At 41.9% G+C, this 26,898-nt stretch overlaps 1 protein-coding gene across 1 annotated transcript in view; it reads right to left on the bottom strand.

Annotated features, from left to right (window-relative positions):
- The window catches only part of camk1b (calcium/calmodulin-dependent protein kinase Ib), a 90,804-nt gene extending 64,717 nt beyond the window's left edge, over positions 1-26,087 (bottom strand). Inside the window, exons 1-2 of the mRNA XM_083772339.1 lie at positions 26,013-26,087; positions 9,826-9,942 (exon numbers count right to left, since the gene is read on the bottom strand). Coding sequence (XP_083628465.1) covers positions 9,826-9,911 — 86 coding nt within the window. The 5' untranslated portion in view covers positions 9,912-9,942; positions 26,013-26,087. The remainder of the gene's footprint in view (positions 1-9,825; positions 9,943-26,012) is intronic.
- Between the last annotated feature and the right edge of the window lie 811 nt (positions 26,088-26,898).

Raw genomic sequence — 26,898 nt, 5'->3', positions numbered from 1 at the left:
GGGACAACAAAATGCATACTAGAGGCAAGGAAGGCCCACACACGCTCAGACTGGCCATGCCATCCATGTGTTATGTCTACGTTATGTCCATGTTATGTGAAATGTTGTTTTGTTGCAGTGTTTGTTTTGTTGTTTTTTGTTTTGTTGTTTTGTTGTTGTTTGTTACTTGTTTATCTAGGAATTGTATTGTTTTGTTTTGTCTGGTTGAATTGTTTGTAAAAAGTGTCTTTATGTATGAAGTGTATTTTGTGAATGGAAAACGAAATGGTTCATCTCAAGGGATTGTTCCAAATAAAGACATTTCAGACGTGCAGAACCCATGACCATGTTAACCAATCAGAACACAACTCATGACCATGTTAACCAATCAGAACACAACCCATGACCATGCAGTGTTGTGTTCGTCGACTAAAACTAAGACGAAAAATGTTCGTCGACTACCTTTTTTCACTGACAAAAACTACATGGAAACTAAATGAAAACTAAGCTACGATGACTAAAACTAAGACTAAATATATTGACAATTTTGTCGACAAATAAAAACTAGACTAAAATGTTAGGAAGGGACTAGTGGACAAGAGATCCAGTATAAGTCATTTTACACTCATTTTGTATGCTGAAAATAGCAGATACACAAGCTGCGACGCGTTGTGAGCTTGTAGATCTGCTATTTTCAGCAAGTGTAATATCAGTCATTATGACGGCATCAAGGCCCGCCAAAATACATTTTAGTCGACTAAATCACTTAGTCGACTAAAATCTTATGATATTTAGTCGACTAAAACTAGACTTAACACTAAGACTTTCCTGGTGACTAAAATGTGACTAAAACTAAAGGAAAACTATTCAAAAGACTATGACTAAAACTAAAATAAAGAATTGCTGCCAAAAACAACACTGTGACCATGTTAACCAATCCATAAGTAGGTATAAGAGTATAATATGTTCATATACAATAAACGAGTACGTCTGCAGTGGCTCCAGATGGTCTCCCCCCCCCCCACCCCACTCCCCCACAATGATGTTATATACATACAGTACAGGACACCGTATTGATTGAGTTCATATCATAACATATACAGTATATATTCCTTAACAAAGCAGGGATATAAATTTGGTCTCTCTCGTTTGGGTGAGACCCAAGTTAGAATCCGGGGTATGAAAGTTAAGGACTGCATGTGCGTGCACGTGCGTGTGTGTGTGTGTGTGTGTGTGTGTGTGTGTGTGTGTGTGTGTGTGTGTGTGTGTGTGTGTGTGTGTGTGTGTGTGTGTGTGTGTGTGTGCGTGCGTGTGTGTGTGTGTGTGTGTGTGTGTGTGTGCGTGCGCAGCTTGTTCTCCACATGTGGATTTCTTCAGGGTGATTTATAAGCACAAACACGCCTGTGCCAGTGGCTTAAAGCAAAGGGCTCATAAATCTCACACACATATTAATGCAGTGTTCCACTTTGTTGACTAATGTGTTAGCGCCGTATTCAGGACGAGGCACCTGGTCCTTACAGGAACAAGGCCAGGTGTCAGGACAGGTTTGAGCGAGGCACCTGGTGGCCCTCAATACAGGAACAGGAGGACAGGTTTGAAGGAGGCACCAGGTGGCCCTTTACAGGAACAATGTCAGGTGTCCACACGCGCTGCTGGCTGTCCCCTCGTCAACTTAATTCCTGCACTAACAAGGATGTGTGTGTTTGTTAAAACGGGCGCTTCGACTGGAGCAGGACACGCTTAGATAAACATCCTGTGTCTGTTGTCACGCTCTTAAACGTCAATGATTGATAGTGATCCATAAAGCTTATCCCCGTCATAACAGCATGGCTCTCCGCGGGCTGCCAGTTATACACTTTGTTACTGCTGCGCAAAGCATGGAAGTATACTGGGATGATGAAGAGCGGATTAGCAATTATTATTAACTCCATTAAGACTGAGGCTGGTTTTCTACTAAATCCCTTCTAAGAATCGGTGGCTCTCAGAACTGTTTTCGAGCCAATAAAAGGACAAGCGTTTTCTGAGGTGGGTTTCCCCGTGAATATACAGTGCAAGTGGTCACTTAAGCAATATTACACGAGAGCGAGGGTGTTGTTTAACGTGATTATTGCCACGACAGTGATGCGGTCAGGAACGAGACGAAGTCACTGAAGTGGCAATAATCACGTTAAACAACACCCTCAAGTGTAATATTGCAATTCTACAACAGTTACCCTTAAAACTAAGAAAATCGCTGAAAATAAATATATTTTTTTAATGACAGATTTAGTCACTACGACCACAAATGTCCCAAGAAACTGTTGCGTTGTTGTAATTTGGCACCTTACGGGTATAAGTAGCAATTTAGGGGAAAGCGTGCCAACACGCCCATGACCACACCCCTCTAGGCGCAAATACCGCTGTCGGCAAAAAAAAGATAGCTGGTGTGACGCTGGACGAAAATACCATTAAGGGACAGAGAAAGCTCCTATATTATTCCTAATTTTCAGGCAGTGGCTGAATTGCTGGGAAAGAATATATATTCAAAGATTCACACGGTTTCAAAAACAATTGCAGATCTTCACTATGCAAGCTCGTATAACACGCCTATGAGCTTGTAGATCTGCTATTTCTCAACAGCTAAAGTTTAAAATAAATAACGGTCGAAGTGGTTAAACGCTGGCGGTGACACAGATGCGTTCCAGGTTCTAAGTAGGAATAAACCTGGACTATAGTAGAAGCCATTACACCTCCTGCCACTTATAATGTGTCATTAAATGTTCTCTGGTGGAGAAATGGGTCCATGTTACAGTGCATTAGCTTAGCTTCACTATGGTCTCTGTATATACACAGTACAGATTTTGGCACCGATCTCAATAAAAAAGAGGCTGTAATGTATACAGTATGAGTGTGTGTGTGTGTGTGTGTGTGTGTGTGTGTGTGTGTGTGTGTGTGTGTGTGTGTGTGTGTGTGTGTGTGTGTGTGTGTGTGTGTGTGTGTGTGTGTGTGTGTGTGTGTGTGTGTGTGTCCATCAAGCCCTCAAAGTAAAAAGCGATGTCATGAGAGAACTCTCACTGAACTGTGTCCTGGCTCCTGGGGGTCAGAGGTCAAATGACACGTCCGCAAACTGTCACATTGCGTCACAGTCAGCTCGTAGGCCCACAATGTGGCTATTTTTGGCACGCAACACTGTGGCACAACACAGAGCAGATCAGGCTTAAAGGTCCTTTGGATTTGGCAGACAGGACGCGTTTTTCGGAAAACCCCAAAAAAATAACAACCCACCAAAGCCAGCACAGCCAGACAGACAGACAGACAGACAGACAGACAGACAGACAGACAGACAGACAGACAGACAGACAGACAGACAGACAGACAGACAGACAGACAGACAGAGTGTGCTGTATGTATGTATGTTTGTCAACAAAGCAAGTACAGTTGGGACTGGGATCATCATTCCCTCTAATGTGCCAACAGCAGTACAGCAATAATAACAACAACCTCACACGCCACCACCACCACCAACGCAACGGGGAAACGGCCAAGGCCTGCAGGCTGACAACTCATCTGAGCATACCATGTCATTCCATCCATCCTGGTGTTAGCATCATGTCGTGCTTTACCTATTGAAAAATAGCAGATCTACAAGCTCATAGCGCGCCACCGAGTGGCGCGCTACGAGCTTGTAGGTCTGCTATTTTTGAAAAACCGAAGAACGACTGACATAGAAACATAGCTTTTTCAGAAAACTGTCATTTTCAAACAGACATTTTTAGAATCTGATCTCAGGTCAAAATGGTTTATACCGAACACATCCTCATCTGAGCATACAGTAACAGTACGATGTCATTCCATCCATCCTACACTCCTCCTTTACCAAATATATCCTCATCTGAGCATACAGTACGATGCATCCATCCATCCTACACTCCTCCTTTACCAAATATATCCTCATCTGAGCATACAGTAACAGTACGATGTCATTCCATCCATCCTACACTCCTCCTTTACCAAATATATCCTCATCTGAGCATACAGTACGATGCATCCATCCATCCTACACTCCTCCTTTACCAAATATATCCTCATCTGAGCATACAGTACGATGCATCCATCCATCCTACACTCCTCCCTTATACCCAACATATCCTTCACAGGCATCCCAGAGTCAATTAAGAGCGGTAAACAAAAGGCAACGGCATGGCAATAATACACGTGGACGACCCGCGGCAAACCAAACGGAAAAAAAGAGAGAGAGAAAGACGAGGCGAGGCGAGGCCTGGATCCTCCTCCTCCTCCTCCTCTTCCTCCTCTGGGCAGCCGGCCGCTCTGAGCCGAACAGATGAGCAGGAGAATCATTAAGACACATCAACCTGGGCCGTACATCATCCACAACACAACACAACACAACGCGGAAACATTTCACAGAGCGTGAAAGCTTGTCATCCCACACAGCTGTGAGTGATCTTTGCCAAGATCTGTATCTGTCGGCCCCTGGCCCAAAGATAAATCAGCCTTAATTTGACTTTTTTTGGAATGGAATCTGCATTCATGTGTCTTCATTTTTTTTTCTGACATTTTCTAATGTTTTCAGAATTTGGGGCCACTTCCATATTTCCTTAAGGCTCTGTTCCATTCTGGTCAAACAGAGTCAGTGTTTGTCCGGTTTTTGGTGAGATTTGCCGGGATCCGAATTCCCAAGAGATACAGCAGATAAGCTACGTTCAATACGCACAATTGATTTATTTAATGCTTCAATAATTTCCTTATTTTACGAATCAAACATGCTTTTTATAGGGTTTTTATTATAGTTCATTCTTTAAACATAAAACACATATAAACATTCACACGTTTGTTCAAACTTCCCCAATGCAGACTGACAAATAGTACCCTGGATCCTGTGCATTTGGCACGCCCTTAAAGTCTAATGCCTGACCTACTCTCTGGTAAAGTGTGGTTATTGAACATATTAGTTTGTGTGTGGCGTGTGCCACTTCCAACTATGTGCAACTATGTGCAACTATGTGTGTGGTTTTAAATCTACCATCAAGATTATTGATTTGGAGACAAGAACACATATAAACATTTGGTTACAACCTAATTATCATTACACATTTATAACATATTTATGGAATAATGCACATATCATATGATTATATTTACCGCTGGCCTCTGCAGATCTCTATCATCGTGATGGTATTAGATGAATCTACCTTAGTTCTGGCCAAGACAGTACTTTAAAGGAATGGTTTGCTTTTGCAACCAATCCGATCGCAGGGTCAGTTTTTCTGCCCCTCCTTTTAGCCAATGAGAAGCCACAGACATTTTCGCCTGTGGGTTCTGACATCAGCTTGCCTCACTTGAGACAGCTTTTGCAACAGCTCCCATCACTTCCGGTCATGTGAGCTGTTGCTTATCTAGATCAAAATGTCTAGATTAGCTGTAAGATCATTACATTCTTATATTATCTAGGCTTTACTAACCCAGTATAATAATGGTTACATTTAGAACACATTTTACAATGAAAGGAAGAATTTACCAGGTCATGGCTTCTCCCTATGCATTAACATATTCCAGTTTCAGATGTCTTCCCTGCCAGCCTGTGGCCAGGTCATAAATCCCTTTGTTTTCACAATCAAGATTAGATCACAACCCCCTTTACCAGGTTGCTTCAATGGAATGTGCTGTGAGAGACTGCAGTTCCCCCTTGCAGTCTCATCAGGGTGAAAATAGCTGATCAATACTTATGACCTATTCTATATTTTACTACACTTCTGAATAACACATCCTTGCACATCCATATATAACTCGACAGTGTTAATGATACTAATGAAGGCTCTGTTCCATTCTGGTCAAACAGAGTCAGTGTTAATGATACTAATGAAGGCTCTGTTCCATTCTGGTCAAACAGAGTCAGTGTTAATGATACTAATGAAGGCTCTGTTTCATTCTGGTCAAACAGAGTCAGTGTTAACTAGAAAAAGTGCCCTTCCGGGCACAGGTCTCCACCAGGTTATCCACAGATCCGTGCAGTTAGAGGTAAAAACACTTTTCGGCCAGTTATAGCGCCACCTTGAGGCTGAGTTGAAATTGTTCATGTGGCATTTCGTCCTCAGCCTAGTGGGAATGTGGGTGCACAATTTCACGGAAATCACGCGATGTGTTGCAGCATTTTGTTTGAAACTGAGCACTCCTGTGAACTTTGGAAGCCAATCTTAACCAATCAGGATGGAGTCTGATAAATCTGAAAGACCCGTTTCGTTGAATGGCTCTAGAGAGACTGTGTACCAATTTGCGTGATGTTTGGACAAAATCTGTAGGTGTACTGTGCAAAAACTTGTTTTGCACAAAGCGGCCTCCTGGTGGCGCTATAACAGGCCGTTCTGGAAAGTTTGGGGCAGAGGTTCATGGTTGGCATCCAGGGAGTGTGTGTGCAAAATATGGCATCGAAAAACTTGTTTTGCACAAAGCGGCCTCCTGGTGGCGCTATAACAGGCCGTTCTGGAAAGTTTGGGGCAGAGGTTCATGGTTGGCATCCAGGGAGTGTGTGTGCAAAATATGGCATCGACCGGGTTAACGGTGGCCGAGATTAGCTGTCCACGGACACACGGACACACAAACGGACGGACGGACACGCGGACGGACGGAGTGCAAAACATACTCTCCCCACATGCCTTCGGCCTGGTGGAGACAATAATAATAATATATGGAAAACTAGAAAAAGTGCCCTTCCGGGCACAGGTCTCCACCAGGTTATCCACAGATCCGTGCAGTTAGAGGTAAAAACTCTTTTCGGCCAGTTATAGCGCCACCTTGAGGCTGAGTTGAAATTGTTCATGTGGCATTTCGTCCTCGGCCTAGTGGGAATGTGGGTGCACAATTTCACGGAAATCACGCGATGTGTTCATGATTTGCAGCATTTTGTTTGAAACTGAGCACTCCTGTGAACTTTGGAAGCCAATCTTAACCAATCAGGATGGAGTCTGATAAATCTGAAAGACCCGTTTCGTTGAATGGCTCTAGAGAGACTGTGTACCAATTTGCGTGATGTTTGGACAAAATCTGTAGGTGTACTGTGCAAAAACTTGTTTTGCACAAAGCGGCCTCCTGGTGGCGCTATAACAGGCCGTTCTGGAAAGTTTGGGGCAGAGGTTCATGGTTGGCATCCAGGGAGTGTGTGTGCAAAATATGGCATCGAAAAACTTGTTTTGCACAAAGCGGCCTCCTGGTGGCGCTATAACAGGCCATTCTGGAAAGTTTGGGGCAGAGGTTCATGGTTGGCATCCAGGGAGTGTGTGTGCAAAATATGGCATCGACCGGGTTAACGGTGGCCGAGATTAGCTGTTCACGGACACACGGACACACACACGGACACACACGCGGACGGACGGAGTGCAAAACATACTCTCCCCACATGCCTTCGGCCTGGTGGAGACAATGATACTAATGAAGGCTCTGTTTCATTCTGGTCAAACAGAGTCAGTGTTAATGATGCTAATGAAGGCTCTGTTTCATTCTGGTCAAACAGAGTCAGTGTTAATGATGCTAATGAAGGCTCTGTTTCATTCTGGTCAAACAGAGTCAGTGTTAATGATGCTAATGAAGGCTCTGTTTCATTCTGGTCAAACAGAGTCAGTGTTAATGATGCTAATGAAGGCTCTGTTCCATTCTGGTCAAACAGAGTCAGTGTTAATGATGCTAATGAAGGCTCTGTTCCATTCTGGTCAAACAGAGTCAGTGTTAATGATGCTAATGAAGGCTCTGTTCCATTCTGGTCAAACAGAGTCAGTGTTAATGATGCTAATGAAGGCTCTGTTCCATTCTGGTCAAACAGAGTCAGTGTTAATGATGCTAATGAAGGCTCTGTTCCATTCTGATCAAACAGAGTCAGTGTTAATGATGCTATTGAAGGCTCTGTTCCATTCTGGTCAAACAGAGTCAGTGTTAATGATGCTAATGAAGGCTCTGTTCCATTCTGGTCAAACAGAGTCAGTGTTAATGATGCTATTGAAGGCTCTGTTCCATTCTGGTCAAACAGAGTCAGGGTGATGCTATTGTTGCATGTTGGTTCCCTGAAAACACTCTGCTACAGCACTGGGCCTCAAAGTGTCCAAACGGCCCCCGTACGGGTATGCAACTCTGAGAGTTATGGGGGTCCTTGAATTGAAAAAGACAAGTGTACACTGTAGTGTACACTAAATGGAACAAAGGCTTTGTTAGCATCATCTCCTGTGAAGGAAGTAAGGGAAGCGGCCCCGGAAGTAGGAAGAGTTATTGTATGGAACGTAATCAAACCACTGGTCTAGGACTGTCCATAAACTATGGGACCGACATGATCAGATCTGGATATTTTGCCATCCGTGGAAACATCTTCTTCCTGAGCGTGACAACTAAGACAAGCTCATCACCATCCATCCCATCCATCCCTCCATCCATCCATCCATCCCATCCCCACACATCTCTTTATGAAGTTACAAGTCAAGCAGTGTATAAGAACAGGTCTTTGCTAAGAGCTTTAAGCAACTAGTCGACTATTCAACTATTCAACTAGTAAATCCACTATAGTCGACCTTGCTGGTACTAGTTGACTAGTTAATAAGAAACTTTTTTTCTTTTTGTAGGCCTCAAGATCAGCTAGAATGTACATAATAGGTAGTTAAACAACTAGTCGACTAGTAAACTAGGCAACTAGTCAACTAGTAACAAGCCCAAATTGATTAAATCAATTAATTACCAGCTGCATTATTATTATCTGTGGGTCTGCTGCTGACGTTATGCCACTTTTTTGCTGCGCTCCGCTGTTATGCTCAAATTAGTGACCCTAAATAATTCTGAGGCAACATGGCTGGAGACGAGGCAGCCAATCAGAACTGCTCGACTAGCCATGCCGTGCAGATGATGGGATGTTATGGGTTGTTGCCAGTGGTGGCAACTGTCGTGACAGAAATAAGCTAAGCAGCCTCCAAAAACCAAACCAGGCAAGCTACTGTGAATGAATCCACGTTAGGCTGGAAATATGGAGGCTTGGCAACCAGTGTTGCCAACTGGTGACAGAGCAGGCTCAGCAGAAAATTATCTCCTGTCGATCTCTAGTGTGTATCTACCAGTCGGAACTTTGACAAGCTAATATTGACCAGCTTGCAGCTGGTAAAAATCACTAGAAGTGAAAGCCCTAGTCTTTGCAGTGTGAGAACAGGTCTCTGCTGCTGGGCAGTGAAGCAGTGTGAGAACAGGTCTCTGCTGCTGGGCAGTGAAGCAGTGTGTGAACAGGTCTCTGTCGCTGGGCAGTGAAGCAGTGTGTGAACAGGTCTCTGCTGCTGGGCAGTGAAGCAGTGTGTGAACAGGTCTCTGTCGCTGGGCAGTGAAGCAGTGTGTGAACAGGTCTCTGCTGCTGGGCAGTGAAGCAGTGTGTGAACAGGTCTCTGCTGCTGGGCAGTGAAGCAGTGTGTGAACAGGTCTCTGCTGCTGGGCAGTGAAGCAGTGTGAGAACAGGTCTCTGCTGCTGGGCAGTGAAGCAGTGTGAGAACAGGTCTCTGCTGCGGGGCAGTGAAGCAGTGTGAGAACAGGTCTCTGCCGCGGGGCAGTGAAGCAGTGTGAGAACAGGTCTCTGCTGCTGGTCAGTGAAGCAGTGTGTGAACAGGTCTCTGCTGCTGGGCAGTGAAGCAGTGTGAGAACAGGTCTCTGCCGCGGGGCAGTGAAGCAGTGTGTGAACAGGTCTCTGCTGCTGGGCAGTGAAGCAGTGTGTGAACAGGTCTCTGCTGCTGGGCAGTGAAGCAGTGTGAGAACAGGTCTCTGCTGCTGGGCAGAACAGTGTGTGAACAGGTCTCTGCCGCGGGGCAGGCCCTAAGGCGTGTGTGACACACTTACGTTCCCAGGGTCTCTTTGAAGTCGTAGTTCTCCTTCACGTCCGACGTCTTCTTTTTCCAGTCGTGGCATTCGTCACCCAGCGGCATCTTCTGTCTGCGGCGGCGGTCTGGAACAATACTGTCAGAGGAGACGAGAGGAGAGGAGAGGAGAGGAGAGGAGAGGAGAGGGGAGGGGAGGGGAGGGGAGGAGGAGAGGAGAGGAGAGGAGAGGAGAGGAGAGGAGAGGAGAGGAGAGGAGAGGAGAGGAGAGGAGGGGAGGGGAGGGGAGAGGAGAGGAGAGGAGAGGAGAGGAGAGGAGAGGAGAGGAGAGGAGAGGAGAGGAGAGGAGAGGAGAGGACATTAGCACAGCCACGTTAAAACTTGACAACCCTTTGGCAAGAAGAGGTGAGCCGATGACGACGATAAGCTCTCTTTACAGTCTAGGAACGTTAACACGTTCCCTGCCAGCTTCAGTTCATTAAGACCTGAGACCAGGTCCTACAAAACAATGTCTCCTAAAAATCATCATCAGCTTTTTCAGAAGACTGTCAGGATGTAGAAGACATTTTTTAGAATCTGATCTGAGGTCAGAATGGGTTAAGCCCAGAAGTGTAACGGTAATGAAAACTGACTTTGTTCTTCACTGTTTATTTTGTATATGTCATTGAACTTACCTGTACCACAACTTAGCCTAGTGTACACTGTGGTACAATAGGCAGATTAGAGGCACGTGACAACCTTTCATTGTAATAGATATACGGTAGGTAACAGGTTCTCAGGTGACGAATGAATGCAGACATACCTGCTCTCGTATTTAAGCACGCACGCACACACACACACACACACACACACACACACACACACACACACACACACACACACACACACACACACACACACACACACACACACACACACACACACACACACTTCACCTCTTCTTTGTTTTAAAGTAATTACTCCTCAGCACAATTAAAAGTCCATCATTCATAAAACCTGAAAAGCATTAATGTCACTTAAAGTAATTACTCCTCAGCACACAAAAACCTGAAAAGCATTAATGGCTTAATGTCACTTAAACATCCAGGCAACGCTAATTAGTTCCACAGACTTATGGATTGCGGAAACCAGTCGTGCCGCTCCAACTCCTATGAGACTAATAGGGATGTGTAAATGTGTCCAAAATGAAAATCGATTTGTATAATTCAATATTAACGATTAATCGATTAATCGTTTTTTTTGGGGGGGGGGCTTTTTTTTTTTTTTTTTTTTATGAACCCTACAAATAAATAAAATCTTCCCCCCAAGGGGTACCTAAGTCAAAAAAGTTTGGGAACCCCTGATGTAGTTGATTAACAATAATTGTAACTCTTGAGAGTTAATAAGGGTTCATTTGGTTACTAACTCCATCTTTTAAATGAGGACCACTGGTGGTCCCTGGACCACTGTTGATCCAATTGATCACCATGAAGCAACCCCAGCCTAGGCCTGATTAGGTAAATTCCCAACACCTGCTAAATCCTCCAAACCTGTATCTTGATTGGAATCAATTTCCACTCAGTCATGCAGCTACACAGACACATCCCAGGCACACTTTGGTAGGCCTATAACCCTGTCCTGTTTGGATGACAATATTGCCTTTCCAACAGATTTTCATTTTTTTTTTAAACAGAAAAAAAGAAGAAAAAAAAACGATTATCGATTATTAATTTTCATAATCGATTTCGGGTCCTATCAACGATAATCGATTAATCGTACCCATCCCTGACTATACGACGCTGATGCTGTCTAGTAGTTAGTAGATGCATAGGAGGCCTTAGCTATGTTTCACCAGTTTCAATTGAAACCCTCAGGGGGGCCTCCAAGCTCCAACGGAACGTCAGGCGTCAGTCAGGGCCACACTTGGCCCTCTCTATCTCGCTCACTCACTGCCTTGCTCTCTCCCACAATGTTAAGTTACACCTATTTTATGTAAATAACCTGGGCCAAATGTGCACTTTAATTTGTGAAGGGACCACATGATGAGGAGAGGTGGTGTTGTTGCTAATTCATATTCATATTTGGTCTTGAAATGGGCCTCCAGATTCTTAAGGCCGCCCCTGAGTACATGATAGATCTACAGGCCAGAATATGTCAACTCGGCAGCTATTTCCGCGTCGTGTCACTCGTGTCTGTCAACCGTTCACATTCCTTGACATGAGTCAACATGTTGTTGTTGTCTCCTCAGGGGACAGCGACACACGCTCGCTCTGGGAGGAAGTAGCCTCGCCTCACCAGGCTTTCCAAGTCAGGTTCAAAAGTCCGTATGATCCTGTCGGGAGCGGATGATATCGTTACGTATCGTTATGTTGTAGTGTTGTTTTGTAGTCGACAGGCAGGAACAACAGGCGTCAACTTTATTGAGGGAAAAGGAAGGTTCCTTCCTTTTCCCAAAAATAAAAGCTCTCGTAGCCTGTAGCTTTTATTGAGAAAAAAGGAAGGAACTTTTCCCTCAATAAAATTGACACACCACTCAGTGGCGCGCTACGAGCTACGAGTAGGTCTGCTATTTTCGAAAAATCTTTTTCAGAAAACTGTCAGGATGTATACAAGACATTTTTTAAATCTGATCTCAGGTCAAAATGGGTTAACTATAAACTGCGTTTTGGGATGCAAAATGAACCCTATTTTAATCTCTGTTGTGCTATAGGGGGTAGTTTGGAAGACATTTAGTATAGAATCTGGTCGGGGGTGTCAATGCGCTAGTGGCAGGTGGCAGCTTTATAGGTGGGAGTAGTGACTTCAGTCCCTTTGATAGCTGCAGGCTGCAGCCAGCCAGCCAGGCATCAGCAGTACAGTATATATCGTAGGAGTAATTATGTTTTCCCCTGCACTGAAACACACCAGTACAGTGGAGGCGTATATATATATATATATAGCGAGGCTGGGAGCAGCTGAAGATTGTACAGTATGTGAAGTGATATCAGGATCTAATGAGGAGAACATATATCGCTGTTGCTGCTGCTGTCAGGCAGAAACTTTGAACAGAACGTCGATGCCGCACTTATGAGCTTGTAGATCTGCTATATTTCAACAGCTAAAGCATAACATAATGCTTAAAACCTAGATTTTTTTTTAAATAATAATTATTAAATTGATTAGTTTGAATAACTATAGAACAAACACAATGATGTGCATGTGGTTACTGATGAAATGGTTTGATGGTGCATTGGAAAGAGCAGTACATTACAGATAGCATTTTCACATATGACACACGAGCAATCCCCAAGATCTTTCTTTTTCTCCCACCCCTCTTCCCTCCCTCATCCCCCCTCCATGTGGCTCCAACTCCAATGTCTCTGTATAGTCCTTTTTCATATGACATCAAGTCCACACTTAAACAGGGACAAACAGGGCAATATCACTTCGGGTTGAAACATTTCAGGAGGACAAAAAGAAAAGAGTGGGCAGAAAAAGACAGACAGAAAAACAACAACAACCAACAAAAAAACAAACGAAAGTATATACACTATTGCTGAGGGGGAAAAAAACAATACAGCTTTGGTCTTCGACCATGAGAGAAAGAGAGGTGTCTTCAACATTTTCTACAATCGTAAAGCAGGCGAAGGACCAGTGAGATCACACAAAGTCCGCTCTCAGAGGGGCAATGTGCACTATCCAGTTGTTCCAAATTTGGTAGAAATTGTCTAATCTAGTTCTTAACATGTATGTTAATTTCTCCATTTTGAAAATATCCAGGACTATTCCAAGCCAATCGTCCATTGTGGGTTAGTCGACTAAATCTATGGTTGATTTAGTCGACTAAAATTTATTTTGGCGGGCCTTGACGCCGTCGTAATGACAGATTTTACACTTGCTGAAAATAGCCGATCTACAAGCTCACAATGCGTCGCATTTTCAGCATGCAACCAACTGTAAAATGACATATGCTGGATCTCTTGTCCACTGGTCCCTGTTTAACGTTTTCATCTAGGTTTTATTTGCTGACGAGATTGTCCATATATAGTCACAGTTTTGGTCATCATAGCTTAGTTTTTATTTAGTTTCCATTTAGTTTTTGTCAGTGAAAAAAAGGTAGTCGACGAACATTTTTCATCATAGTTTTAGTCAACAAAATCAACACTGATGTATAAAGACAACGGCTTCACAGAGCAAATCCTCTTTGTTATATTTTGGGGCGGGAACCCCTTTTTGTGTTAGCTATTGAAAAATAGCAGATCTACAAGCTCATAGCGCGCCACCGAGTGGCGCGCTACGAGCTTGTAGGTCTGCTATTTTTTTTTTAATCGAAGAACGACTGACATAGAAACATAGCTTTTTCAGAAAACTGTCAGGATGTAGAAGACATTTTTAGAATCTGATCTCAGGTCAGAATGGGTTAAAAGGTTGGATCCTGTTATGACAATAAAGTTGGGCTTAATGCCCTATTGAGGCGACAGTTTTATGATCAACAAAGGACTGGATCTTCCAGTTGGCTTGTTTGTCAACCGACTACATTTCTGAGGCATTTTGAGAGCGTTTACTTCCCCCTGCAAAAGGTTCTGCCTGTTGTTGAAGGCTTTTAGTTTATTTAAATACAGATGAACGGCCATCTAAGTGGCTAAACTTTACTTCCCCCCTGCAGAAGTTCTGCCTGTTGTTGTTGAAGGCGTTAGTTTATTTAAATACAGATGAACGGCCATCTAAGTGGCTAAACTTTACTTCCCCCCCTGCAGAAGTTCTGCCTGTTGTTGTTGAAGGCGTTAGTTTATTTAAATACAGATGAACGATGGCGATCTAAAGTGGCTAAACTGGCATGCAAAGCAGTCTAGGGGGAAGTGGTGAGAGAGGAAGTCACATTATTGTGCAAGCGTCCAGTAAAAGGAAATCATCAATATTTGCATCTTTTGGCCTCACATGAAATGTGAAATGTGACACATTTTTGTATTCCTTAAAAAAAAAAATATATATATCACTTTTTTATTGTGTTTGTGACCTTTAAAACCCATTTAGGCCTGACGTCGAAATAAATAAAAAAAGTCTTCTGAAAGAATATATATTCAAAGATTTGTGCCGCATTTTCACGATTTTTCAAAAATAGCAGACCTACAAGCTCGTATGAGCTTGTAGATCTGCTATTTTTCAATAGCTAAAGTATAACATAATGCTTAGTTAAAACACTAAAAGGGGTTCCCGCCCACAATGGGCGTAAATGTCAAAATGTCACGTAAATTGCACGCTGTGTTCATGATTTTGTTCAGAACGGGGCCAAACCTGCAAACTTTGGAAGCCAAAGTTATAGCCAATTAGGATGTAATGTGAAATATTGGGACGGATCTGTCTTGATCACATGACTATAGACATAGAGAGATACTGATTTGCGGGATTTCTGGACAGAATCTGAGGGAGTAATATCAGAAAATGCATCCTGGTAGCGCTACAGTATATATAAAAGGCAGATGTGAAACATGCAGATCAAAGGTTATTTTTTCCTAGGGGCCCTCGGGAGTGTGCATGCAAAGTTTCACGTGGATCGGTGCAGTCATTGGTAAAAATGTGAAGGTGTGGGTGGGTGTGGGTGTGTGTGCGTGTGTGCGTGCGTGCATGTGTGTGCGTGCTTGCATGTACACCTGTAAAACTGTGATGTGACAAATAATACTTCTCTGATTGCCTCATATCTTATATAATAATAACATGTCTTAAAGTTGAAGGTGGTGTTTTTTGTGATATTGTATTGTAAAGATTATATTTTAAATAAATGAATGCAAATGATTATGTAATTAACATTTATTACTAATAGTATAAACATGATACATTTAAATATATTTTTTGATAATAGTAATCATTGCTATTTGTTAATTTAGACATTTTGAATCCATTTCTTCTATAGGCATTATTTGTTTTAGACAATTATCCTCAAAATATTACATTATACACAGATCTGAAAGAAGAAGAAAGAAACAAAAAAAAAAAAAAAAAAAAACGGATCATTGTTGATGTTTTATATTCTTTCTTTCAGTGCAGTGAATGCACCGAGACAACATTACTCATGTGAAAACATATCTGCTAAATACAAAGCATTCTGATCAATTTGGATGCTTCTTATATATAGACTACTAGACCTACTTTTGAAATGTTCTGTGGCAAATTGCTAAAAATCGTTCCAACTTGAACGAGTCCTGGAATAGCAGGTTTACAAAGTCATGTCTTAACCCATTCTGTGCGGGAACGCCTTTTGGTGTTTTTAGCTATTGAAAAATAGCAGACCTACAAGCTCTACGAGCTTGTAGGTCTGCTATTTTTGAAAAATCGTGGAAAACGTGCCTCAAATCTTTTAATATATATTGTTACAGAGTGAACATTTTAACTTAACTCAAGCTTCTGGGGAGGTCCCTGGAACAACATATTTTCAGATGGGGGGCGGAGGCATATTACATGTAATTTCTGGGGTCCTTGAGCACCAATGATATAGAAACATAAGGTTTTCCAGAAAACTGTCATGATTTAGAAGACTTTTTTTTTTTTTTTTCGACGTCAGGCCAAAATGGGTTAATGCTAGAACCTTGCAAGGAGCTTGAAAAGGAAAGGGCTTTGACCCAGATGTAGTAATAGAGGGTTTGGAATTGGACGGGGCACAAGTGGACCGTAGCCTATAATATGAATTGGACGGGGCACAAGTGGACCGTAGCCTATAATATGCAGCTGCTGTAACCTTAGACAGGTCAGCGCGACAAGACCAGCAACAATTTCATAATAATAACAATAATAACATCTCAAATTTGTATAGCGCTTTTCTGAGTACCCAACGACGCTTTACAATGGGGAGTCAAGACACCATTTAACCCATTTTGGGGCAGGAACCCCTTTTTGGTGTTCATAGCATTACGTTATACTTTAGCTATTGAAAAATAGCAGATCTACAAGCTCGTAGCGCGGCACTGAGTGCCGCACTACGAGCTTGTAAGTCTGCTATTTTTGAAAAACATCGCGAAAATGTGGCGCAAACCTTTGAATATAATATTCTTTCAGAGCAGAACGTTTTGGATTTTCAGATGGGGGTCGGCAGCCGATTTCATATATTTTTGGGGGTCCTTGAAAATGTTTGAGAACCACTGACAATTTTCAAGAAAACTGTCAGGATTTAGAAGGCATTGGTAGAATCGTTCCCATGCAGGTCTAAATAGGTTAAACTACCGTAACACACCTGTGACACATATATCTATATTTGAGACATCTCACCTTATCCTCTCTAACTCAGCATGAAACTATATTAATCCAAAAAATGGGTTAACTATAAACTGCGTTTTGGGATGCAAAATGCACCCTATTTTTATCTTTTTTTTAATTTTTTATCTCTGTTGTGCTATAGGGGGTAGTTTGGAAGACATTTAGTAGAATCTGTTCTGGGGTGTCAATGCGCTAGTGGCAGGTGGCAGCTTTATCCTATTCTGACCTGAGATCAGATTCTAAAAATGTCTTCTACATCCTGACAGTTTTCTGAAAAAGCCATGTTTCTATGTCAGTGGTTCTTTGATTTTTCAAAAATAGCAGACCTACAAGCTCGTAGCAATGTGTATCCATCCAACACCTGGTGACAGCTAATAAGCTCAGAGCGGCATTTAACTGGCTATATATATATATATATATATATATATATATATATATATATATATATATATATATAATATATATTAAGAGTTGTGCTAAGGACGCGTATAACTTTATACATGTCTTTTTCTTTTTTTTTATAATTTTGTTTTTATCCCACGATTTTGTAACCCATGTTTCACCCCTGTGTCAATTATCTAATGTGATCCTGGGCTCTACACACCCTCCGCCAACCTAGTCCCCATATATGGGGGACAAGGGGAGAGCAACGGACTTGAACTCATGCTTCCTTCATGCCTTCATGATTGTCCAAGTTGCTCCTTTACACCTGACAGGGGGGAGTTTCCCTGGTTGGACGTAGCGCGTGGAAGGAACACGTTATTCCAACCATGAAGTTCCTTTCCCCTCCATCAGGCGCATACATGTTTTTTCTAATCAAACCGCGATGGTGCCTGACGTGTATTGTTGTCTTTAGGTCCTTTTTTAACCCATTTAGGCCTGACGTCGAAATTACAAAAAAAAATGTATTTTTTTCTGAAAAACCTCATGTTCCTGTATCAGTGGTGATCAATATTTCATGTCAAGGACCCCAAAAATGATGTGTAATATGCCGCCGACCCCCATCTGAAAATATGTTCTTCCAGGGACCCCCCCCCCCCCCCCAGGAGCAAAGATTTGAGTTAAAAACGTTCGCTCTGAAATAATATATTCAAAGATTTGTGCCACATTTTCACGATTTTTCAAAAACAGCAGACCAACAAGCTCATAGTGTGGCACTCGGTGAGCTTGTAGATCTGCTATTTTTCAATAGCTAAAGTATAACATAATGCTTGAAACACCAAAAGGGGTTCCCTGCCCAGAATGGATTGATCAAACGGGATTGCTGAAATCTTAGTTTTATAAAAATTTTGTCCATGTCTTCTTCAGCGTTCCTAGACATGTTTTGCATCATGCAGCACACTGCCGCTCACTTCCTTTTTTACTGCCCTGACTAAAGCGTCTTTTACTCTAAATCTACGGCGCTCTCCGTGGTTTTAAATCCAAACGGCGATGTTCTGTCATCATCTCTGACGTAACCTAGCATCTCCTTTGGAAAATAAACGCTTCTAGAGACACTTTAGATGTGACAGCGCAAGGTACCCTAGTAACGGAAGATTATGCCTCCCAGGTTTTTAAAAGTAAAATCAGCCTCATCTGCTTGGCACTATAGCGCCATTATTTTGTTTATTGTTTATTCAACTTTCAGCATGATCACAGGTTTTAAAAGACAGGTGCCATTAAAAACACTGAATTTTTTTGCCAATCACAAATATAAAACTTCAAATCTAAAATGCAATAGCCTATCTAAAAATCCAAATGGTGTAAAACTCAAATCTAAAATCCACTATCATTTAAAAGTCTGCACATATATGGGATTGGTGATTTTCTGAAAGATTCCGGCGGATTCAAGGTGTTAAGAAAGAAACAGATCAATTGAGAACAAAGTAAAGACTTACAGTACACAGGACCATGTACTACAGGAGCACATACACACATACATAGTGATACAGCTAGGAGAGAGATTCATGCAGGTACAGTACAACAAGCGTTTACAGGACCAACAGAAGCCTCCGTTCGTTTGATGAAATATAACTTGTGTCTAAAATGGTACAAGTTAAGCCTGATGTATTTCTGTCGCGCGACAAAAAAATAACATTTGCATCTGAAAATGCGTTATTTTTGTCCCAAAAAAAAAGAGATAGAAAGAAAAAAACTATGAAGAAGAAGAAGGCATACTGTAATAACTGTATATACATCAGGCTTGGTTATGTCCACTCAAAGAACCTGGAGGCCAAGATGAGGGGTTGAGTTCTTCAGGGATGGGATAGGAACAAGAACTAACCAACAGAATCCCATTCCCTAGACGGTACGTTTCTACTAAGGCTGGGCAATCAATCGAACATTTTCGAAACCGATATTTAGAAAACCAATAATCAAATTGATCTTCAGGAATTGAAAATATTTTGTTTTACGAGTCGACGCGAAACAAGTCGAATAGATTTTTTTAAATTTATAATAATAATAATCGGATTAACCCCGTGTTATACTTTGTTGTACAATGGTGGTGTAAACAAAAAATTGTGATAATAGCCGAGTGCGTATAGATAGATGTAGCTATTTTCACTCTCTATAACGTGATTTCGATTTGAAGTCATATTATCGCCCAGCCCTACTACGTTCTACTAAAACATGCAGATCGGTTAATAAAATAAAAAGGGTTATTATTCATGTAGAGAATTTGCTGTGTACTCACTGGTTTCCCATTCCTGTGAAGAGCGGTGGATAGAAGAGATGCACATACATACACACACACAGACACTGTAAGGCATGACGTACAGTAAGATGAAAAGACTGATAAATGATATGTCAGCGTGACGGTGCAATGCATGCAGCGTGTCAAGGCATTTCCCCAAATACAAGGTACCAAAAGTTAACTCTGAACTTGGTAAAGATCTGCTTTTGGCTTCTGTGGCCCTAATAATATACAGTACATGGAATGACCTGCAAACAACATTATAATTGACCACATTGGTACCCTTGAGTTGTTTTAAAACCATGGTGAGCATACACACCCCCACAATATACAAGATTTTGTCGAGTAAAACTGTAATACCTTTCTTCACAGACAAAAACTAAATGAAAACTAAGCTACGATGACTAAAACTATGACTACATGTTCTGAATCCTGATATTAATATTATACATTACTACAAATGAAAAGTAGACTAAAATGTCAGGCAGCGACTATAGGGAAGAAGAGATCCAGTAGAACTAAAAGTCAAGTCATGGTTGCACTCTGAAAATGGCCAATCTATACAGTACATGCTCACAACAAGTTGCAGCGCGACGTGTTGTAAGCTTGTAATGTAGATCTGCTATTTTCAGAGTGCAACCACGTGTAAATTCAGGCTTTACGACGCCATCAAGGCCCCTCAAAAAACAAAACCAACTGTAAGATTTGGTCTATTTGGTGACAAACACTACAATATTTCAGATGACTATAATAATATGACCAAAACTAAATTACATTTTACTCAAAATACTATGACTAAAACAACTAATTTTGCCGTCAAAAGAATCAACACTGGTTTGGTTTGGGGATTCTGCTGCGAGTGGTTTCAGTTGCAACTTGTTGCATTGTGTATCATTGGTGTGGACTGGGGCTATAAGACCACACACACACACACACACACACACACACACACACACACACACACACACACACACACACACACACACACACACACACACACACACACACACACACACACACACACACACACACACACACACACACACACACACACACACACACACACACACACACACTCTCTTCCTGTGTGGTAGGGCTGGCGGTTTGTCGTGCATAAGATAAAATGTATCACAATGGGTCATTGTCAGTGAACATACTCCTGCCCCCGCAGCGCCCTGGAACATGAATTCCTCATATCCAGGCAGAGATGAGCCGATGTCCTGTGTATCAATTAGTACATGACATAATAATATGAATCATGTATGAATTATTATTGATTGACTAACTAAAAACTAAAAAACACTTCACAAACAAGAAATGCATTATAAAATCCACTAACTAACGGGGTTATCTCCTGTTCTGTCAGTGGGTCAAAGGCTCATTCATTTATATAGGAGCCACACAGTGGAACAGCCTGGAATCCAGTGTTAAACTGACCTCCAATCTGAGGACGTTTAAACAGAAGACTAAAGAATGGCTACTGGAAAAGGTTCCCCTATAAAGGCTCATCTTAGAGGGACGGATAGGGACGTACTTGTTGTGTTGTGTATGTAATGTATACTGTTATGTATTTGTGATGTATTTTAAAGTATTGTTCCGTTCAGTGTGAGAGGACCTCAGTGGAAATAAGTCTTTGGACTTTACTGTGTAATCCTTGAATCGCTGATTATAATGTTGTATTATGATTGCTTTTCTAAAAGAATCTAATCAAATAAAATAAAATATTCACACATTAGAAGGACAATATCAGAACCATAAGGCTGTGTGTTTTCAATGAGTCTAACATGGTTCAAATGGAGTTTTTAAAGTTACAAGGCAGGGTGGCGTGTGGCATGTGCGATGTGATATGATGCATGATATCAAATATCTAAATATTTAATCAAGCACCCGTGTGAAGTGAGGGGTGAGTCTTATCGCCATACATCATCTCATTCTGGCCAATCACAATTTGCGTCCTCACTTTTCTGCCCTCACATTTAGCTTCGATATGTTATCATCAGCCAATCAAATCATCTCTATGGGGTGATCAGCCAATCACAAGCCCAAAGTTTGTGTTCACACAAACCCGGAAAGCTAGGCATACAGTAGGAGGGGCTAGCACCCCTAAAAAGAAATTCTGAGGGGTGCATACCAAAAGCCCTGGTATAGCCTATAAACCAGTGCTGCACAATGTTTTCCCCATTAAACTATAGAGCGTCACAGTCCCTCCCCCTTTCAGAACAACGAGTGGCCCAGGAAATGAATCCCAATGCATTTTTCCCCATAGGCTTTTCTTAAAAGTATTTATTTAAAGACGGTTACGCCGCGGACAAAGCCAACTCGGATCGTGACAAATCATGACAATGAACACAATGTTTTGGGGCGATCAAATCATTTATAAGAAGAAAAACAAAACAAATAGTGTTGTATCCTGCCTTTATTTTCTTCTTTCAAATGATTTGATCGGCCCAAAATATTGTGTTCAATGTCATGATTTGTCACGACTCGAGTTGGCTTTGTCCGCGGCGTAACCGTCTTTAAATAAATACTTTAAGAAAAGCCTATGGGGAAAATGCATTGGGATTAATTTCCTGGGCCACTCGTCGTTCTGAAAGGGGGAGGGACTGCGACGCTCTATAGTCTTTAGTCTGTAGCCTATACTGTATAGTTGCTGAACATTAACTACAAGCCATTCTGGACTGGGAACCCGTTTTGGTGTTTTAACTATAAGCATTATTTAGCTATTGAAAAATAGCAGATCTACAAGCTCGTAGCGCGCCACTCAGTGGCGCGCTATGAGCTTGTAGGTCTGCTATTTTTTGAAAAATCGTGAAAATGTGGCACAAATCTTTGACAAGACTTTTTTTTTATTTTGACGTCAGGCCTAAATGGGAGAAAACATCGAAGTGCTTGACTTAAACCTCTCTTTAACCCCTTTTGGTGTTTTAACTAAGCATTATGTTATGCTTTAGCTATTGAAAAATAGCAGATCTACAAGCTCATAGAGCTTGTAGGTCTGCTATTTTTGAAAAATCGTTAAAATGTGCCTAAATAGACACTATGCCTTTTTGCTCAGACACTAACTACTATGACGTAAAATCCTCCATTCATTGTCAATAGGATTATAATGTTTGTGTAGGACAAAAATAGACACTATATGCCGATTTGCTCAGACACTCAGTGATGTAAACAGGTTTTCAATGTAATGAGTCCCGGGATGCAGGGATAGTCTTTTAGATGAGTCCCAGGGACATTTTATGAGTGAGTCCCACTTCAATGACATTAGGAGTCATATTTTGCCGTTGGGTGGAGGAGGCATTGCTACATTAGGTTCTCCATTTTGCCAACGCCGTTGTTACAGACTCTGACATCCATCAGCCAAAACAAACACTACCATTAGAGGTGCCAGTCAACAGACAGCCGCCCGTCCAGCACGTGATGGAAAGTAAGTAAGTACTTTTACTTAAGTACAATTTTGAGGTATTTGTACGTTAAAGGGGTAGTTCAGATTTTTTGAACTTCAGTTGTATGAAATACTTGCCATTAATATAGTGGTTGCAACTGTATTAATTGATTGCCAGAGTCCCGTGGTGGGAGTTCTGCTCTGGTTTTAGTGAATATTAAGTAGTTCTGGTCATTTTGTGGGGGGCACTGGGGCCACGCAGTAAAAGTTAATTAATCCACAAAACGAACGTAATTTGTATTGTTGGCCTATTTCTAAAATATTAGCGCGACTTTCGTTCAACTTTGACCCCTCCATCACATGGAACTATTTTTTGGGCGTAGTGATATGGACACAAAAAACATCGTTCTGTGTGATAGAGGGGTAAAAAAAGAACGAAAGTTGCACTAATATTTTAGAAATAGGTCAACAATACAAAATGACCGGAACTACTTGATATTTCACCAAAACCAGAGCAGAACTCCCACCACGGGACTCTGGCAATCAATTAATACAGTTGCAACTTGCAACCTCTATATTAATGGCAAGTATTTCATACAACTTAAGTTAAAAAAATCTGAACTATCCCTTTAACCCATTTTGACCTGAGATCAGATTCTATAAATGTCTTCTACATCCTGACAGTTTTCTGAAAAAGCTATGTTTCTTTTTTGGAGATTTTAATTTTGATTAGAAAACATACATTAACCACTTCAACGCTCTACGCCATTTGAAAATGGCGTATAAGCGTTGTGACGCTTCGTGAGCTTGTAGATCCTCTATTTTCAATAGATTTTGTGCACATTTTGAACTTGTGAAATGGCAAATTAATTCTGCAATACATTTTGATGCCGATACTTTTGTAGCCTACTTTTACTCAAGTACATTTTCAATTCCGTACTTTCACTTGTAACGAAGTGGCTCTTAATTGCAGTATTGGTACTTTTACTCATAAGTAAAACAAAACGAAAAATGTTCGTCGACTACCTTTAATCACAAATGGAAACTAAATGAAAACTATGCTATGGTGACTAAAACTAAGACTAAATATACTGACAATTTCGTCGACAAATTAAAACTAGACTAAAATGTTAGGAAGGAACTAGTGGACAAGTGATCCAGTATAAGTCATTTCTGATCTACAAGTTGCAACGCGTTGTGCGCTTGTAGATCGGCTATTTTCAGCAAGTGTAAAAACACTCATTACGACGGCATCAAGGCCCGCCAAAACAACATTTTAGTCGACTAAATCACCTGTAGATTTAGTCAACTAAAATTGCATGACATTTAGTCGACTAAAACTAGACTAAACACTAAGACATTCCAGGTGACTAAAATGTGACTAAAACTAAATGAAGTTTCAAGTCCAAAGACTATGACTAAACTAAAGTAGAAATTTGCTGCCAAAAACAACACTGTTCTGGTGACACCGGGTCGGTTCTGCCCGTCTGGAATATCATTCCCTGACCCGTCACTATCAGATTCTATATAGGCTATATGGCGGCTGTGTGCAGGTGGCATGACTGGCAGTGGTGTCAGTGACTCCCTTCAAAATGAGCTTATTAATTGATAAACTTGGTACAGTAGCTGTGTGTGTGTGTGTGTGTGTGTGTGTGTGTGTGTGTGTGTGTGTGTGTGTGTGTGTGTGTGTGTGTGTGTGTGTGTGTGTGTGTGTGTGTGTGTGTGTGTGTGTGTGCGCATGGAGAGAGTGATGAAGGAGGGAGAGGTGATAGAGAGAGAGAGGGAGAGAAAAGAGAGAGGGGGAGAGAGAGGTTGGGACTTGTGGAGGAGGGACAGTGAGAGGAAAGGAAGGGGGGAGGTGGAGAGAGATAGAAAATGACAGGGAGAGAGAGAGAGAGAGAGAGAGAGGAGTGAAAAGTGAAAGCAGGGAAACAGCAGGGAAAGTAAAATGAAACCCCAAATATGCAATATGAAACTATATTATAAAAGTTACAACATCAAACAATGTCCACATGCCAGCCCTCAGTCTCCCTGCAGTGACAGCCTTAGTTATAAAAGACACACACAGGTCTTTCCCGTGAAGATTGATTGGACTATAATTAGCCTACCGTTTCTATATTTCGGTCGGACTCATTTATTTGTAGGTTGTCTACTTTTAAAGGTGTATTAAACGCAAACGCAACTAATGCATGCAGTCACTTATTGCAGCACATTGCATCGGCAGCACAAAGGGTCAACGAATCTATATAGTCATCATTTTTAATTAAAAAATGAGCCCAATAATAAGTTTATGTCCCATTGCACGGACGGACTGCATTGTTTATATATAGTAGTATAGTTCGTAGCTGATAGAGAAATAAAGTCGAACCCCTGCACTGCACACAGGCTGATCGGATCCCATAATAGCGACGGGGTTATAAAGCTAGATAAGACAAGATAAAAACTAGACTAAAATGTTAGGAAGGGACTAGTGGACAAGAGCTCCACTATAAGTCCTTTTACACTTGGTTGCATGCTGAAAATAGCTGACAATTACAATTGCAATTACAATACTGACAATTTCGTCAACAAATAAAAACTAGACAAAAATGTTAGAAAGGGACTAGTGGACAAGAGATCCAGTATAAGTCATTTTACACTTGGTTGCATGCTGAAAATAGCTGATCTACAAGCTCACAACGCGTCGCGTTGCGACGCGTTGTGAGCTTGTAGATCGGCTATTTTCAGCACGTACACAAAAAGCCTGTATGACAGATGTTGGGGGGTCAGCTCTCAGCTGTCAGAAGGCAGCAGATCACGCATGGAGCCGTGCATGGTGGAGGAGGAGCATTTCACCCTCGCACCACCATCCACCATCACAGTATACAGTCAGAGAAGACGAGGAGAACAATAATTGAAAATTCCAAGTCCATAATTAATATGACAATAATAACAGCCGGCATTTTACCTGCAACGTGACGGGTTTCAAAGGTCGGAAGCTAGCAGGAGCGTCTCTCTCTCTCTCTCTCTCTCTCTCTCTGTGCGGTTCTTCTCTGTCTGACTCGGAGGAGCGCTCGTTCCGTTCAGACAGAAAACAGAAAGCACAGGAGCACCGCCACGCCCCCCTGATGACGCCACTGCACAGGTGTGTGTGTGTGTGTGTGTGTGTGTGTGTGTGTGTGTGTGTGTGTGTGTGTGTGTGTGTGTGTGTGTGTGTGTGTGTGTGTGTGTGTGTGTGTGTGTGTGTGTGTGTGTGTGTGTGTGCGTGCGTGCGTGCGTGCGTGCGTGCGTGCGTGCGTGCGTGCGTGCGTGCGTGCGTGCGTGCGTGCGTGCGTGCGTGCGTGCGTGCGTGTGTGTGTGTGTGTGTGTGTGTGTGTGTGTGGGCGGCACCAGGGGCTGATTGAAGGCTGCAGCAGCCAATCAGAGGGCGTACTGTAGCCTGTGTGGCACAGGTGGTAATAATAATTATCGTTTCAGGTTAACTGTATAGACGGAACAGGTGCGTCTCTAAACCTCTTCCATTTATATGTGCTGTTTGTTCAGTAAATAACAGCCTAAAAGGGGTTTTCCCCCAGCTCTGTAAACGATACTGTACCAAAGTAACTAAATAGGCTATGCCAATTGCAAAGGGTAAAATATAATTTAGATAGCGTGTTATGTATAGACAGGTGCCAGGTTCATTTGTTGATCTTGGCATCCTACCATAGTGATAGTCATGTGTGCACTTTTTCCTCCGAGGTGGTGGAAAGGGCGAGGTTATGTGTACACAGATTATTTCTATGTTTGATGAAGCCTACCTCGTGTTATTTAACTTATTTTACATTGCTCACTGTAAATCGCTCTGAATTAAGAAG

The sequence above is a fragment of the Protomyctophum parallelum genome (assembly GCF_964188405.1).
Source record: "Protomyctophum parallelum genome assembly, chromosome: 8".
In the NCBI taxonomy this organism is placed as follows: domain Eukaryota; kingdom Metazoa; phylum Chordata; class Actinopteri; order Myctophiformes; family Myctophidae; genus Protomyctophum; species Protomyctophum parallelum.
This window is presented reverse-complemented; position numbering and strand designations above follow the sequence as displayed.